The sequence below is a fragment of the Rissa tridactyla genome, chromosome Z, assembly GCF_028500815.1.
Source record: "Rissa tridactyla isolate bRisTri1 chromosome Z, bRisTri1.patW.cur.20221130, whole genome shotgun sequence".
NCBI lineage: Eukaryota > Metazoa > Chordata > Aves > Charadriiformes > Laridae > Rissa > Rissa tridactyla.
The window spans coordinates 67,003,682-67,022,207 of NC_071497.1; the positions used below are offsets into that span (position 1 = coordinate 67,003,682).

The 18,526-nt window shown below is 39.5% G+C and overlaps 1 protein-coding gene across 10 annotated transcripts in view; it reads right to left on the minus strand.

The window, feature by feature from the left end:
- GPBP1 (GC-rich promoter binding protein 1) overlaps positions 1-18,324 on the minus strand; it is a 36,578-nt gene extending 18,254 nt beyond the window's left edge. For 8 of the 10 annotated variants that reach the window (XM_054184822.1, XM_054184827.1, XM_054184818.1 and 5 more), the window contains exons 1-4: positions 18,205-18,324; positions 16,290-17,413; positions 15,466-15,533; positions 818-937 (exon numbers count right to left, since the gene is read on the minus strand). In XM_054184822.1, the coding sequence (XP_054040797.1) occupies positions 818-880 (63 nt within the window). In that variant the 5' untranslated portion in view covers positions 881-937; positions 15,466-15,533; positions 16,290-17,413; positions 18,205-18,324. Of the gene's footprint in view, positions 1-817; positions 938-9,518; positions 9,683-15,465; positions 15,534-16,289; positions 17,414-17,648; positions 17,825-18,204 lie in introns of those variants that run through there. The other 2 variants (XM_054184820.1, XM_054184819.1) reach the window with 2 other exon arrangements.
- Positions 18,325-18,526: the final 202 nt, after the last annotated feature.

The window sequence follows — 18,526 nt, forward strand, 5'->3', positions numbered from 1 at the left end:
GGCAATGCCATTCTCATAGCTGCAGATATGGATATTGCATTCAAAAGATTATAATGAAGAACACAGGTCTACAAATAGGGAAATAGATGACAGGAGTTTGAATATCCAGTGCTGTCTCTGCTTCTGCATTTGCACAAATTAAAAAATACTAGGAGGACAGGCCAGAAAAAAAGAAACATTTATGAGATAGACACACTCATGACTTCCTAGAATATTCACAAATCTTAACGATTCAGAGATTGCTATTTCCTGTTTCCAAGCTAACTGTCCTATTGCATAATGCAACAGTAGTCTAGATGAAACAACCAGGGTGAAGATGCACAGCTACTTGAAAGCACCACACTCCACCAGCAGCAACAAGCATCCCACCAGCAACTGAAGACCCATTTCAGAAGGTCTATTTCAAAAGCATTATTTTACATCACTTGGAGAACAATAAAACTTCTGTAAAATTTATAGGACACTGAGCAAAAATCAGAAGCAAGAATATGAAGTATATGCCTCTGGCTTGGTACTTCTAGCACAGAATATAGTAACTCATTTTAAACTCCTGACGAACCCAACAACAGCCCTGATAATGTGGGCAGGCACATGCTTCCTTCCATGAACTCAGCTGCTCAAGCAAAAAACTCTACTGGAGGTATGAGTTTGACAACCACAGTACAACTACTTAGATCACGACAATAAGACTTGCTAGATATGATCTTTTATCACCCTATTCATAAATGGATTTGCATTTTTACTATGACTGATATTATGATATTTAGACTTCTCTAATAATGAGAGTGCCTGTTCAAAAGAACAAGAAAGAACATACCTTTGTTGATGACGGTGGAGTAGGAAAATTAAGCCAGGCTGGAGCAAAGTCATGCTGCGCCATTTAGGTCCAGTCTCTCCGAATCAATGAAACAAGGCTTCAGCACCTCATGGCAAGTCCCTGTAGTTGGAAATACAAGAAATTAGTACTTTTCAGATGCTTATGTTACAAGAGATTATACTTGTGGTGTTTTGGTCATTATTTCCCTTCTGTTTTCCAGTATTATTCTCTCACACAGAACTGGTTTAGAATCTAACTACCCTCATCTCATTTATAGCATCACATTTGTGATATTGCAGGTATCATGAAAATACAACTGTAACATTCCTTCCTTTATTTCCTCTTATACGTGGGATGAAGCATCTTGTGTAAAGTCTAATCCAGAAAGATGTTGCAAAATTAGCTTTTTTAAATACTTTTTGGTACTATTTAGAATGGGGTTTGGGAGCTATTTCATTAGCTTCCTAGAAGCTGACTTTTTTAATTAGCAACTAACAGTTAGTCTCAGAGGCCATACTAAAGTTCCTCATGAAAGAATTAGATGCCCAGGGACACCACAAACCCCATATTATCTCTAGATTCAAGGGAAACAGAGTCTACGTGTCCAGAAACAGTGTCAAAATCCAGATTAAGATTAAAACCCAAGAATACTTTTTCTACCCCACGCTCTCCCCACAGGTAGAAAAACATCACTCAATAAGAAAGAGAATGAAAGATAATGTGAACTGTATTACCTGAAGCTGAACTAGAGCACAGAAATGAAAGAAGTGCATGAAACACTACCTGTACCGGGGTATCTGCATCATGCTGTGCAGCTAGACATTGTCATAATCATCGTCAATGATTAAAAAAATATTTTAAGTATGATATACGCACCATTAGAAATTCAGCTAGTGAAAACATAATAAACATCCACATGCATTTCATATGGAGACCCAAATAAACATGTATTCCACACCTCTGCACACAGAGTGCATGCAGATCTGTTAGTCAGCGAGCAAACACGTAGTTCACCTTAATCTAAAACTGCTGTAATGTCAGTAAGTATTAGTAAGAGCTGTGGAATCTGAACCTGATAACTGATAATTATTGTTGTATTCTGGCCTGAACCAGGCTATTTCAGATTTACAGTGACATACAAGAATTTTCCAGCTTCTAAAAGGATTTGTAAGAAACTGCATTTAGTTGAGCTGCAAATTCTTTTTGATGTCATGAGCTCATATTTAGGGTTTTAGGTATCTCCAAAATCAGAGTTAAACTGTAAGATATCTACTATCATTGAACAGAAATAAGTTTAAAGGTACATCTCACCCAAATAACTTATTATAAATTACTCTGTTGAAGTCATCCACACTCTCCTAAATTAATCTCAACAAAAATTGCAGTGACATTTTCTAATGAATCCAGTTGTGTCAGACCAGTAAAAAACAAGTGAAGGAAGTTCTAGAGTCACAGAATCATCACAAAAATGGCTTCTCTTTCTAACAGGAACCAAGTTCACTTTTACTGATTAATCACGTTCAGCAATGGTATAGAAACAGAAAAGGATATATGTTTACAGATGAACCAATATAAGAGATGCTAAATTAAGAAACAGCAAACTAAATGTGAGCAGACTGCAGCAAGAAAATTCTTTTTTCTCCTTCCTTCAGATACAGTTTTCATCTCCAACAGGAGAATCATGAAATCTTTAGAAAGGATCAGGACAGGTATCAACACTGGAATATCAGCACAACAACAAAGTCTTCAGACCAAGGCACTTACAGTCTCAAAAACTGGGTGACAGGTTTATACAAAATAAGAACATAACAAAGGATCCAAGAAGTATTGCAAAGTCATTGGTGAATCACCTATTAGGTACAAGACAACAAAGGCACTAACAATGTGATTTCTTCATAAATTCAACTTACTGTTTTTAGAAAACTAGTTAAGCTTCCTAATACTACTATTTATCCAACTGCCATGAAAAGAGTTTATTTTTAACTCACTAATGTATCTTTTGCACATAAATCAAGGGCTCTGGCGAGATTTGGTGATCACGAAGCACCAAGGACTGGAAAGGTGTTTTTAACAGAGCTTTGTCCACAGCTCACTGATACTGGGTATATATTTCTTCCCACAAAAATTATTCTAGAAACAGATTCAAGTCTTCCTTATGTTCTCAGTTCTTCAACTAAAAGCTCTAAGAAGGTTTTTGATAGCGCTGCTCTGTCAGATGAGTCAAAGTGGTAAAGACAGAGGCCTAGGCCAAAACTACACAATACTTAACAGTGCAAAGTCAGCAGGAGACTATCTGCAAATTTCAGTAAGTCCATAAAAGAAAAACTCTTTTAGGCCTAATTCTTCCACTAGTTTTGATAAAAGAACACCAGTAACAAAAGCACAGATGTATTTTTAGAACACTACCTGACCAATTTCACAGGTTTACAGTTAAAGACTACCAAGATGAGCAGCTATTGAGGACACTAACCCCCACACCATCAAAGTCAAGAAAACACTTTCCCTTATCTGATTGTACATATTAATGGTCTGACAATTAGTCATGGGAAAATCTAGTATTTTCATTATTAAACCTTAGTAACTTCTAATAGCACAAACACCGTAGCCATAGTTAAAACAAACAGCAGATCAGGAAAGGACAAATATTAACACCTTTTTATAAAACTTTTAGAGTACATAGACTACCCAGCTTCAAGTTGCCAATGCCATGTTTTACAAGGCTCCATAAATACTCTTACAGATACTAACTTTCCAATATTGCCAACAAGTTTGTCCTAGAATGTATTTTAATATAAAAACATTTTCATTACAAGCATGAGCTCTGTTTTGATGATCTGGCAAATATTCAACTGCTTTAGCTTACTCACTATTCTCAGGAAGGTATTTTTGGCAAATTGAAAACAGATCACAAGAAGTGAGAAGAGGATGTCAGGAAGACCACTCTGCTGCCACAGGCAGGATTTACTATACTTAAACCATCCTTGATCAGCTTGGTTGCCAAATACCAGTTTGTTCCTTGCTTCCTTTCCAGCTTGAGTTACACCAACAACTGAGACTACCACATTATTCTGCAACATGTCCCATCACTAGAAAGGCTCCTTCTACCAGCTCTGACCTAAGTCTTTTTTCCTGCTATTTACGTCCATTACCTAAGCTAGCCCCAGCAGTCTGAGACATTTCTGCATTTTGTGTCCCCCAAAGCACTTAAAACCTCCATTCACATTCGTACTATCTACAAATTTAATAAGCCTACGTTCTAATGTCATGATTGACATTATTAATAAAAATACTGAGGAGACTTCTTTAGAAATTTACTTGATACATCCTTACAGCTTGACACCAAACAAGAGCCACTGTTACAAAGACTGGGGAGCCACTGAGGCAAATAGGTAACACTGATCAGCAGTTTACTTTAGAATAGCACTTCTGCCTTTGAGAAACATAGGACTACTTTTAAAATAAATACATACATACATAATAAAAAACCCCAAAATGTAAAGTATTTGAATAAAATGAAAGTCAGCAGTATGCACCCATATGAGCATTTACAATAAACTGCTTTAATTCTAGTGACAGACACGAAGAACCCATTTGTCTGCCAGCAAGCCTTCTCTTATGTACACACCACACAACAGATCAACTGCTGTTCATTAACACTGAAAAAACAGCTGTTGTACTCCCAGCATTAATACAGCTATCAGAAATAAGCTTATTGAGGTAAACACCACAGATCCGAACATGATTCTACTGCTTTCAGAAACTCTCTCGGTAACAAAAGAGTAGGCCCAAAATTTAGCACTGAATGTTTAAGCTACCATTCCCTAGCAGTGCAAACTCAAAATATATCTCCCATTCTTTAACCGAAGTGTCATAAAAGCTAACTTGGCTCAGGTTGTTTATTACTGAAGCAGAGCTGCACGATTCTAGAAAGGTAAGAAAAAGATTCTGAAATACTGCTACCCTCACACTAGTAACACTCAAATGCATTTAAATTTCTTTAACCAGCCTAGTCAAAATATCCAGTCTCTTCTCAACAATAGCCTCTGGTGTCTGATTCAAGTACTGCACAGTGACTTTAGAAAAGGAAGCCTTCCACAGACCATAAATTTAGATAAAATTTACATTTTCCTGTGTTGTGGATAGTAGAATAGTTTACACCAAAGAAAAGCATCCTGTTCTTAAATTTCAATTCTTGCGGGGGATCTGAAAGAAGTTTGTAAAGTTGGGGTTTTTTGTTTCAGGTAACACGTGAAAATTGTTCCAATAGTCAATTCTATGAAAATTTAATTATATAGTTTTGTGAAACATGATCTTCAATAATAAGGCAGTGAATGCCAAGTAACAAAGAACAGCTGGTTCCAAATGATGTACAGCAAATAGATTTGTCATAAATATAACTCAGTTATCCACTTTGAGCCACATTAGCAGCTGAAATAAGGACAGTGAACCCAGTATGCTTAACCAACATCCAAAAACCGTTGGGCTAGTGTTTTGTTTGGGGTTTTTTTTTATGGTTGAGTTGGTAAGGTCCTTTTGTGACAGAAACTATTTTTGATCAGTTTTAAAGTGGCTGGAAACATTCCTTTTTATACAAACTGTTTGTGCCATTTGAAGAATGTTTGGGAAAATCTAATATATTGCCTCTGGTTTAGAAAAAAGAAGTAATATGCTGAGAAAAGGGAAGCAGAAAGCCACTGAAGTCAAGACTTATGTGAAAAGGCTAAGAAAAAACACCTAGAGTCAACTCCAGAAACTCTGCAAAAAAACCAACAAAAAAAATAGAACTAAAAGACTATCATTAGTTTAGCTTACGCTTACCAAATTAAATGAAGAAATCAAATATTAAACAGTATAGTCAATTTTCCCTGCACTACAACATTTTTCTTTTTTAAATCATCACAGAAAAAAACAAGTAAAATCACATTTAGAATAACAGCACAAAAATTTAAAATTTTATTTGGTGCAATAACGAACTATTTCAGTGATCAGGGACAAGAAAAGTATAAGAAAACTACTTGGCTTGCTTCATCTCACAAAATGAGGACCTAAGATATATTTAAGCAGTGGTTATAAATATCTGAAGGGGTAAATTCCACCAAGAAAAATCTTGGTGGAAGATCTTAATCCAAAATATGGTTAAGAATCACAAGATATCAACCACAGTAGATTTAGGCTGGACACAGTCCTGAACATCAGAAGAACAAGATTCTGAAACAACTTTAAAATTTAGGACAAATATTTGAAGCTGTCAATTCCTATTATATTCCTAAATCAGAAACTAGTAATTGTAACTGGAGAGTTTCATGCGAGAATTAGTTACATGCATAATGCATGTACACAAAGATGACACTGTAATAACCAACCCACTTTTTCCCATCTTAGGTGGTAACCATATGAGAATACTGTTTCCACATCCTTAACAAGTTTTTTCCCCTCTCTCCCCTGCTACTTGAAATCAATATAGGGTTTAATAAACAAAGCTTTTTAAGCATGAAGAGCACCCACTACAACCAAAGTATAAATCAATTTTTTTTTCCTGCGATAACACAGACAGGATTTAATACAGTACAAAAACAGAAAACACCTTGTATTCATGAACTTTCGGATTAATATACTTCCAGATTACCGCAGGAAAGTTTCTTCAAGCTTCATCTTATAATACAATTTTCACATTATCTGCAACCTTAAATTCACTATTATTGGGACAAAATATGGAACGGGCGAAATAATTAACATTTAAGTTTTGTTTGCAAACCTTGTTTGTAAGCTAAAAACCTCCATGCAGTTAGCACATAAAACAGGGGCATGAAATACATAGATCAAGTTGAACAAACTATCCAAAACAGTGTTATGGAATATATCCTTGGTTAAGCAAACATGATTTCTCATATTTTAATGAAATTTATGTAATTTTTCGCAGTAAAAATGTTTTTTTTTTTTAATTTCTTTTCCCTCCTCCCATGCTCACCAGGAGGGAGAGGGGAAAGAAGGAGGAAAAAAAATGTAAAAAAAAAGGAGGGATGCTTGCTCATTCTCATACTATTTGTCCAAAATTAGGGACTCCTGCCATCACAACTATGTCAGTTACAGATTTTACCCTCCCTCACTCCTGAATGATTTCCCCAAATAGATTTCTCCAGACTGGCAGCACGTGGCAGTAGTTTCTAACCACTAGTGAAGCCCAAGAGCATCACAGGCTAGGCACAGTGCCAAATCCTAGCAAGCGTCTGTTAGTCCATCTTGTACCTCTGCGTAGCACATCAAAAATGTGAATACAGTGCAGGCACATATCAGACTCATTACAGACAGGGGAACTATAGAGTCACTACAGACAGATTTGGGGTGCATTTATTAACTCACTTAGCTGCAGTGCTAAACCAGGAAGCAGCTGTGCAGCCAAAAGTTATGGAGCAAAAGGGCAAGGGAAGAAGATAGACCGATAGACCTAGACTTTTTTTTTTTTTTCATGTCAGGCATCTATAAAATGTTGGAAACAATTAGACCTAACAAAGCTTTAAAATAGTAACAACTAAAAAAAACAGTCTCTAGCTCAAACATTGCAACATTTATGATCTAACCTACCATCCTTCATATAACGTCTCCTATGCTGCTCCTGCTAACACAGTGGAGCAACAGTAATTTCCTTTAGAAATGTCTTCAACTTGGCCTTAAACATACCATCAAAAAAAAGCAAAAGTTACTGAGGTCTGGAATAAACTGGTTACACAAAAAATAATTTAAGTGATCGCTCCTGTTGCCTTATAAAGATGATCCTTTATCCAGAATTTCTTCCAGCTTCACTACCATTCACCAAATCTTTCCAGCATTCAAAACCCTCTCTCTCTGTCTACTCACACAACACTAAAAACAGCCATACACCACCTCTGTAAGCGCGTAATACTCTTCAGGAGTTGGAAAAGTGACTCCCATGAGAATTCACCTCAGGGGATCTCTGCACTGGCTGTGTAAGTGGACATGAGAGCCCACAGACGGAGGTGAAGGGGGAGGAGGGCGGGAAATGATCTGGGATATTGCAAGGCCAGACAGCAGAGCAAGCAGATGTAATCAAAGCATTCTGAATTTTAGTTCCATGTTCTGTTTTCTATAAACAGGTCAAATAAGAAAAAATGAGCCTGACTATTAAAGTACAGAATCCTGAAAGGACTATGGCATATAAGATAATATGCATTCACATTTAACTGCTGTGATTTTTTTGAGACTATTTTCATTATTTGGGTTAAGTAGCTCTAACTAGAGGAAATGCATTTAGTATGGCATTTTTAATATATTTAACTAGAAACACAATAACAATTTTGCAACTCATAGGAATCAAGTGTAAAAACATGTAATCCTACCTTTTATTTTCCCAGGTTAACACCCATTGCAAATGATAGGAGGAATGTCTCAGCACTACTCTTCAATTTATCACAGACAGGGTTATGAACTTTAAGCATCACTTTGTAATGAGACATTGCTACCTTGTAACATCCTCCTGAGGGCATACTGTCCACTCTTCTCCCAACAGCCTGTTGGCCCATCAACAGCATTAATAAAGATAAAGCCTCCCTCATCATTTTCACCTTCACAGAATTTTACATGAGAAAAATGAGTTTGATGGCTTACTAATTTTAAATCTAGAAAGTATCTTCCAAAAAAATAAACTGTAACATCCAGAGAGTGTTCTGAAAGACTGAGGACCAACCTGTACTTCCTCAGAAGACAAAAAAATGAGTATCAGTCTTTCCCAGCAGGAAAGATTCTCCAGTCCCTTAGTCATCTTTGTGGTTCTTTGCTGAACTCACTCCATGAAGTCTGTGTCACAGTTTGGGCCGGATTGGGCAATGACAGATGGCAGATGCTCTCCCTCACCTCTCACTCCAGGAGAGGAAGGAGAGAGATAAAGAGATTAGTTCCCTATCTGTCTTGTACCAGGGAGCCTATAACGGGACACACCACTCCACACGTGGCCTCACCAGGGCTGAGCAGAGGAGACGGATGAACTCCCCATCAAACTGCTGGCAACACTCTTCCTAAGGTAGCCCAGCGAAATGTTGGCCTTATTTGTTTTGAAGATGCATTGCTGGCTCATGGTTGGCTTGTTGTCCAACAGGACCTCCAGGTCCCACTCTGAAGAGCTGCTTACCAGATAGTCAGCCCCCAGCACGTACTGGCATATGCAGCTACTACTCCCCAGAGGCAGGATTTAGCATTTTCCCTTTGCTGAACTTCATGAGAATCCTCTGTCCAGTTCACTGTCCTGTCCAGATTCCTCTGAATGGCAGCACAAACACACAGTGTATCAGCCACTCCTCCCCATTTTGTATCATCTGCAAACTTGCTGAGGGTAAACTCTGTCCCATTGTCTAGGACTTTGACGAAGAGGTTAAATAGTACAGGCTCCAGTACTGAACCCTGGGGAACAATAATAACAGCTTTCTCCAAATGGCCTTTGTGCCACTGATCTGACGAGCTGGGCCCGGCCATTCAGCCAGTTTTTGATACACCTTATCCTTCACTTCTCTACACATACTTCGTCAGCTTCTCTATGAGCATGCCATGGAAGACAATGTCAAAAGCTTTACTGAACTCATGATAAACACCATCCATTGCTCTCCATTGATCTACCAAGCTACTGCGGGGCTATTAGCTTGGCTAAACATGACTTCCCCTTCATAAAGCCGTTCTGACTGCTCCCACTCACCTTTCTGTCCTCCATGTGTTTGGAAATGATTTCCAGGATTAGTTGCTGTACCACCTTCCCAGGTACTGAAGTGAGTCTGACTGGCCTGTAGTTTCGTGGATCTTCCTTCTTACCCTTCTTGATGACAGGATTGACATTTGCACTCTTCTGGTACTCAAGAGCCTCTGTCAATGACCATGAGACCTCTCAAAGATAATTAGGAATGGCCTTGCAATGACATCATCTGGCTCCCTCTGCACTCATGGGAGCATCCTGTCAAGCCCCATGGATTTACGTATATCTCATTTAAGTGTTCCCTAACCTGATGCTTTCCCCACTGAGGGTGGAGAAAAAAGCACAGCAGATGACAACGACATGAGACCAAAGACTGTCCGCACCCAATTTTAAGGGCATGTTGTTCAACTTGTCTAACCAGTATTTAGCTGGCAGAGTAAAGACTCACTGGTATTGAAAAGATCCGACTTCAGGGAGGTCTCTTCAAGCGTATAAAATAAAAATATTTCTCCAGCCCAGAGAAATATTCAATATTTAAGACAGGTTTCATTACTGTTGGCAAGATATATTCGGTAACACTATTTGTCAGAACTACCAGAATAAATAAAGACTGCTTTGCTTTTTCATAGTGTCTTAGCATGAAGAAACAGATAAAAATGGTGACATCACTATGGTAAGGAAAAGGCTGATCAGTATAATAGTAAAATAGCCACAACATCTACCATCTAAAAAATGTAATTTACTAGAAGTGTATGCTTTTGGCCATCTTATCGATTTACCATATTAATAAATACATGCAATTTAAATGTAGATGATTAAAATTTTAGAGCAAAAAACAATTTTAAAATAATGCTAAAAATTAGGAAAAAAAAATATTGACAGTTGAACCCATCTCACCAGAGTCTAGAGACAAGGAAAAACAGTTCTGCATTTTCAGCTTCTATACTTCTCATGCTCTGTGGATAGCCATATTATTTAACAGTAAGCAGTTTCTGCGACACTGGGTACTTCAAAGATTGTCACGAGACAATTAAATTAAAAGGCAATATAAACTCCAATAACTAGGAATACTTGAAGCTTGTAAATGGAGTAGCAAAATTATTAACACAGAAAAAAAAATAAGGAAGCTTCAAGCCATGAATTCCCAAAGTTAGAAGGGAGATACAAATTCAAATTTCCTGACAGTCCCTCCTGAAGACCATTTCAGAAATTCAGTATATTGATTTGCATAGAGAAACACATGAACAGTAGAAATGTTAAAAGCACATGGTTATACGCACATTCATAGCTTTTAGGAAAGTCTAAAATTAACATGTATGCATACTTAAAGCGGCTCGTACCTGTGATCTTTTACCTAATGCCTCACAGATTATTATTACCGTAAGTACAGCACACCACAAGCTACAGGTGGGAACCTTAACTCCACCCCACAACTACACACTTGTTTGACAACCCACTCCCACCTTGTCACCATCATTTTTAGTATAATATTTATAAATGGGGTAAAAGAAGATTGTAAGCCCTCAGAATTAAAACATGCTCTAGTGTTGTTATGACAGTAGAAAAAAAGAAAAGGTAATATGTTATTCAGCGTCTCAAGTTTGTTGCTACTCCTGCTGCTTTGCTTCCATGCTAATGAGCAAGTATATCAAGTTCTTATTAAGTCAGGAAGACAAATGAAGCGTATATATGAATTTCAGAGGGGTCCAATAAGCAAGTCTGTATGTCATCCTAGAAAAGAGTGACTAACAAGAAGGGAAAGAAGGCACAGCATTTTCTAGGAGGGAATTAAAACTAAATGTTTACCATTAGAGATATGCCAAACACCAACTGTACTGCATTTCATGACAACACAAAGAAAAGCTATTTGCCAAGATTAATTATTTATATTTTTTTCTGAAGCAGCAACACTAAAACAGAACAACTCTGGAATAACCAAGCTACGGAATAAACTGACCCTTCAGTTTCCCCATCTTGGGCCAGCTTCAAATGTTTATTTCACCTATTTAGCATCAGCCATAGAAAACCTACAAAGTTTTGCTCTGAATTAGCCCAAGAAACTATATGCCATCAGACTACACTGTCTCTCTTCTTCATAAACAGAAAAGTTCTGGATTTTTCTTAAACTAAGCAGGCTTTTAAAATAACCCACTCTATCAAGAATTTTTCCTTCTGCCGCAAAGCACATTTTCTTTCAAGCAAAAAATTTCTTGTGATAACAGATCCTTCCCTCTTATCTCTAGTCAAGAGTAACATCAATTTGAAGGAAAGTTGTTAAATGTAAGCTTTAAACAATACTTTTGTTTAAACCCTATACATCTCAATTTTCACTCCTTTTTTAAAGACACAACTTATCAGAGATCTTACTTTGCTAATTTCAAGTTATTTTGCTAGACAAAATTTGCATGTTAGTAAAACAGAAAATAATATTCAAGACTAACACAAGCTTTACAGAGTTTGGGAAAATGAAAGCACTTCTACTGATCACAAATTGCTGCAAATGCATGACAACTACCTGAACTGAAGATTATTTATTTCCTTTCTTTTCTCTCCATGTAAATGCACAGCCACAACAACAGAATAAGCTTACATCTTTACAAGCAACCTCTTAACACTCTGAAGGGAAAGTGTGCATGTCGCCCCCCCCCCCTCGCCCCCCCCTAAATTTTAACATAGAAGACAGTTCACAGACATGTAATCTACAAATAAGGTTGTTTATGGTAATTCTCTCAAGTTCTTCGGTTCTCCACAATTTATTGTCAAAGATTCACACCTCCATAAAAGGCAAGGGAGCTGAACTTTTAAGGTCTTTTCTCCCACTGTTTCAACAGACATTAAAATGTTCTGAACAATTCAGCTGAAGCCTCTTCCTTTTCAACTGTGCTACTGGCAATGCAAGTAAAAAACCTCTGTTTTCAGTTTCTCTGTCCCTACCATCCAATACAGAACTGTTCTGATGAGTATTCTATCAGTGGACAGTAAGAAAGAATAAAAGAAAATGTCTTTTTTTTTTTTTAATTTACCTTCTTGCCTCATCTTTTAAAAAGAAGTATGAGAACTAAGGCTTCCTGCAGAACACTGAGGAAGGAGCGAGGTCCTCTGTCAAATCTGTACACCTCCAAAAGTCTTATGACATGCTTAGGTATGAGAAGTGCATTGAGTCAAACTGTAACACTCAATTTTTTAACCATTTAAAGCCAACACATTCTCTAGTACAGCCACAGCCCTAATACCTAGTTTTACAGTGACTTAGCAAAAAACAAACAAATAAAAAAAAAGAAAGAAAATCCACCTTAATTTCTACTTAGGGTTCAAATTCCTTATGTGAGGAACTATGATAATCAACTAAAGTGCATTTTGTTCTATATAAGAATCTAGAATTTTGGCCGACTTGCAGGGACACTGGTGTTCTAAAAATCGCAACCACTGTTCTTTATCGTATGGTCCCCTTTCTACATATAGATATGGTTCACAAGCAACAGGGTTTACATCACTTTGGTGAATCAAATATTAATATCACAACAATCAAAACATCTTTTACGAAATGTTTTAGAAACAGCCAAAGTTAATGAGAGTGCTTCGAATAACTTAATCACTACTGTAATCAAAGAGTTTTTCCTTCTTGCACTGTACTAGAATGTAAATTAAAAAAAAAGCAAACTATTTCATAATACAGCATAACTTCATATCTGAAGGTAAACTACAACCAGCTTCATTCTGCTTGAAACCCTACACACTTGCAGTCCCATTTAGCAGAAAGCTAGATAAATGCTAATCTCTTGCCCTTTGCAAGGTTCAAAGTCCTAAACCTGAAGTGTTAGTGCACTAACACCACCACTATGTTACAAAATCACCAGGAATTCTTTTGCATTTTGGAGTCTTCATAAGGATCTGAAGAAAAAGCAGTTGAAAAAGGTAGCAGTTTTGACATATCCTAAGCATATAAAGCAGAACAATTGTAAGTTATTTCAACCGCTTCCCTGACTATGTTTACCCAAAATATGAGTGTTTTGGGTAAAGGAAGAGATTGTGGAAGAGTTGTAGCACCACACAGGGCATTATCACCAGTTACTGTGTAATACTACTGCTCAAACACACACTGTAACAAACAAAAAAAAAACAGAACAAAACAAAAACAAACAAAAAAAAGCCTGCCAAATCTCATGCAGGTTTGTTTACAATAGGTCTGCAAATAGTTCTCCTCACAGGACAGAACTTATTCCTAGTACTGAAAAATAAACAAGAGCAACTTCCCCACAAGTTATTGATGAACTATCATTGTCACACTGTTTTATCCACACATTTTAAACAGAAGAATCTCATTAGAATAGAGGTAAAGAAAGAAGCGTAAAATACATTAACTTGTGAAGCCCTAACAAAGCCAAATATCTACACAATTTCCCTATATCAGTTTAGAGATGTAATTCCACTTAAGCTTTGCTGCAAGTTTAAATTCCACTTACTCCTAAAAGCTTCCACCAACAGTGTTTTTACTCAGCAGAGCAGCCTACACCAATCAAGACAATTTTTCAATACAGAAGTAGCCATTTTAGGATTCTACCAGAATAAACGCATCAGTAAAAGAGCCAAGCTGTTGACAGTTATTCCAGTACAAAAGCTATGTTTACATCAAGGCTTAAAGTATAAGCTCTTCGGGGCAAGGATCTTATCTTTGTAGTTGTCTGCAAACGACTTAACAGACTGTCAACACCCTACAAATAAAAACCTAAAGACGAAATTAAAATGGACCAGCATGCTAGGCATTTTCTCCTCAATGGGCCTCACCCAAGTATGAATTTTGCTCAGGGTACAGAGGCACAGCCTGAACCCATATACATAATAAGAACAACTGCACCTGCCAAGTGCAAATTCGGTGAAGAGGAAAAAAACAATTATCCTACAAGCAAACAGAGAGATGTAAAGACAGAGTTATTTTAATGAAGCTAAGAAGCAAATTCTTCAAAACACCCAGCAGGGAAAGAGTCCAAATAAAGACATCACCCAAAATAGTAAGTGGGGGATGCAGCTCCCTGATTCCAGTGAGAGTCTCTTCTCAAGAGATAGGAGTATCTCACAGCACTAAAAGTTGAAACAAAGAGACATCACTTTTTCTGTAAATTAATAAGCAAGTACTTGTATTACTATTGTTTATGACCATACAATAGACGAAAATCAAATGAAATGGCCACTCACGCCTGAACTCTTTCCATTTACCAAATGCTTTCAAATGAAATACAGATTAATCCAACTAAAGGAGTAAGGAACACCATTATTCTCTGTTGGTTTGGTTCCTTCACATGTGGTTCAGTTCATTCAGTCAACCCCCAGACAAACTGACACTGGACACAGAACAGCCACAAGCCACAACCACAAGAGATCACAGAAACAGCCTCCTATTCACATTCCACAGTTTCCACGTTTTCAAAACAACAAAACTGAAATTAAGTTTAAGCTAAAATAACAAAACAGCAAGGCCATCCAAAGAATGCAAAATACTGAAGCCAGATCAATTTTTAGGTACTGACAAGACAACATGGAGAACAGAACTGCTTCAGTGAGCCTGAGAGTTTAAAAAACTTACTTAGATGCAAGTCTTTCATTTATGGTAAAAATAACATTACGAGAGGAAAAAACACTGTAGTAATCTTTAGATACAGTTTCACATGCTTAACTTTACATTTTCTACAAGACTTTAACACAAGCGATGTTCCCAAACATCTTTGTGTTGCCCTTAGAGAAAACCATTATTTTTTTTCATTAGCTCACTGCTACTAATATTTCAGTATTGCAGAAGCTCTGAAAACTTTTTTAAAAGGTGGTGGTGAAGGCAAATGTGTCACCTTTACCAGACACTCAGTTTACAGTCTACCCAATAATGCTTTAATTATTTAAAGCTTTATGAATAATCAAGGTGGAGTCGGGGGGAGAGAACTTTAGTGAAATTACCACTGACTTTTGAGTTAAGTTGTTCAGTCCATCTTAATTTTCTTTGATGCAGTAGCAATTCAGCTGAATGCAAACCTATAAAAAAATTGTAAACATGTTAATTTCAACATTTAAACTATATCTATCTTCAGAAACATTTAACCACTGTGGGAGGAAGGGAGCAGCAATACACATAAAAATAACATGTAAAACTAGTTAGTTCACCACTACATTTTGTTTTGAATCCTTCCAAAGAGGTGGAGGGATTTTTTAATGTTGTACTCGCAGAACAGACAGACTCATTCATTCCCATCACAGAACAGGAAATTACTCTGAACCCAACCTTAAAATATCAACACATTAAAAAGCTAGTTTGCATAGACAGCAAACTGATTTTTGCTAAAAAGTATCTGGCTTCTATAAGTGACAAAGAACAGTGGAAGGAAATAAAAAATTATCACTACCTTCATGTTGCAAAAACACCTAATACAAATGGAAAGACTGAGATGTGCAAGCCATCCAGCAGACTTGTTCAATAAGCTTATTGCTGAAATTACAATATTAACATAAAGGCTAAATTACCTACAGATTCAGTCTAGGTGTACCTATGTTTTATCTCCTCGAAAAATCACACTCCTACCTACACGTTTCTCCTTGTACATGTATTCTTCAAATTCTTAAAGAATTATTCCATTAATAAAAACAGCAAAGAAAAATTAGATTCTGCAAGCTCATTTCAACAGTCTCAAAAAACCCAACAGCCTCTAGGCAGTATATGTTACTGGTTTAACCATTCTACTGATAAAATGTTTATGCAAGTGTAAATTGATTTATGACCGCTATAACACTTACCAAATCCAAGTGGACCACACAAGGTGTTAGTACTGCGTGATTTATATTTTTCCAGTTTGTTTTCCTTGAGATAATATCCCGAGTTCTTGTTGATACTACATTCGTAGCTGTTTGACATAGATTTGACCTCACAAAAATCAGCTACCCATCTTTCTTGCTTACAGATTCCACAGGGCTATCTCGAAAATTTGCCGACTCTCTGGCTTAAGAAGTGCTTTATTTCTCTGATGGCTTCTCTTGTCTATTCCATGTACGTATCACTATATGAAACATCAGCTCCAGGTGAAATAAATACACTTTTTACACCAACAACTGTGAAGCTGAAAATCCAGATTTCACATCTGAACTGTGGAACATTTCCTAGATTCAGGTAACAGAGGCATTTGTAAACAACAGCTATCTGGATACCTCCATATTGCTTATTGGCCCCAACATTTTTCTACAAAAATATTAAATAAAATATAAAAGAAAAAATGATAAACAAACATCTATTAGGTTCTTCATTTACAAAATAGGTCTCATTGCAAAGTGACAGAAGGTTATGTCAGAAAATCTAAAAAATAAGACAAAGGGAAAAATATCTGCCATGAAACTTTTCAGCGATGTCTACACAGTGAGTCAGGCTGCATTTAACCTGGAGCCAGTTAACAAAACTGGTTATGCCTATGACTCAGACAGAACGCTGCCTAGAAGAAAAAAGTATTTAGAAGGAAGAAAGCACTTTATTTTTGCAGATGAAGTATTCAGAACTTGATAAATTTAGCCATGTATCCATGCCATGCTGACAAAAACGTCCAAGGGTGAGGTGCTCGGCACTGCTAGAACGAAAAAGCTCACAACTGCCAACTTCCAACTCGCTTCCCGGATGCCCACTGTTTCAGAAGCCTTTTCAGGACGAAGCACCCAGATAATCCCAGAGCAGTGTCTGGTATTTCTCCCCTTTCACAAGAAGCAGCTGCCACCGGTCGCTTTCCACGTTTTTTCCTCCCTAGCAGCCGAAGCCAAAGGCTGCAAATATCCAGGGCTCTCTGTAATCCCAACCGCCGGCGGTAAAAAGCAGCAGAACAGTCGGTTTCCCCTTTTTGGAGCCTGGACGGGCGTCAGACAGACTCACAGACGTGAACCTGAGGGAGCAAACACACGACACAGGCAATCACAGGCAGCCGGACCCCAGCACACCCCGGGGCGGGCAGCAGGCAGCCCTACTGGAGAATGCAGCCACCAGCGAGACGTCCTCCTGCCGCTCATTCCCCAGAAAACAAAAAGAGAAAAAAAATGAAAAAAGAAAGGAAAGCAGAGGGCATTTCTTATTTTATTGGGAAAGACGCCGCAGACAGCACCCGGGAGGGAGGCGCTGACCTGGGCCAGGGCGCGGAACCACAGCCGGAGCCCGAAGGAGCGGCGGGAGCCGCCGGGGGGAAGCCCCGCCGGCACGGGGAAAGCCCGGCCACCCCGGGGCCTCCCGCCCGCCGCCCAGCGGTCGGGCAGACCCCCAGCCCCCACCGGCCTTTTGTCGCGGGGTCGCGGCGGGCAGCGACCAGGTCTCCGCCGGCCGGCGCTGGGCGTTCGCCCTGCTTGCCACGCACGGGGGCCCCGCCGCGGGCCCGGGGGCGGCTCCCCCTGCCCTCCCTGAGGGCGGGCCCGGGAGGGAGGGAGGGACGGAAGGGGGCGGCCCGGCGCCCCGTACGGCAGAACCCGCCCTGGCCTCTCCGCGCCTCCCCCGGCCGCCGCCACACACCGCATCGGGGACGGGGGGGGTGTGTGTGTGTGTCCCGGGCCCGGTGGCGGCGGCCACCCCACCCCGGGCCCCCGTGAGGCGCGGGAGCAGCGGGCGCGAGAGCGCCGCACGCGCACACCCGCCCCCCCCGCCCCGCGCGCGCGCACACACACCCCACACACACACGCACACACACACCCCGCTCGCCTCGCTCCCAAAATGGCGCCGCTCCCCGCCGCAGTGTGCGCCCTGCGCGCGACGAGCCTCGCGAGAGCCGCCGCGCAACAACGCGCCCGCCCCGCCGCCCCCGAGCGGGAGCCCGGGGGCGGGGCTTCCCGCCCGCCGGCCCCGCCCCCCGCCGGCGGGGAGCCCCCTGACGTGACGTCACGGAACAATCCCGAACGTTCCGCGCCCGCGGGGCGGCGGGGGAATCCCCAGCGCGCGCGCCCCGCCCCCCCTCCCCCCGCCGGCGGGAGTCCCCGGCGCCGCCGTAATTAACCGTGCAGCGGCGCAGCTCGCG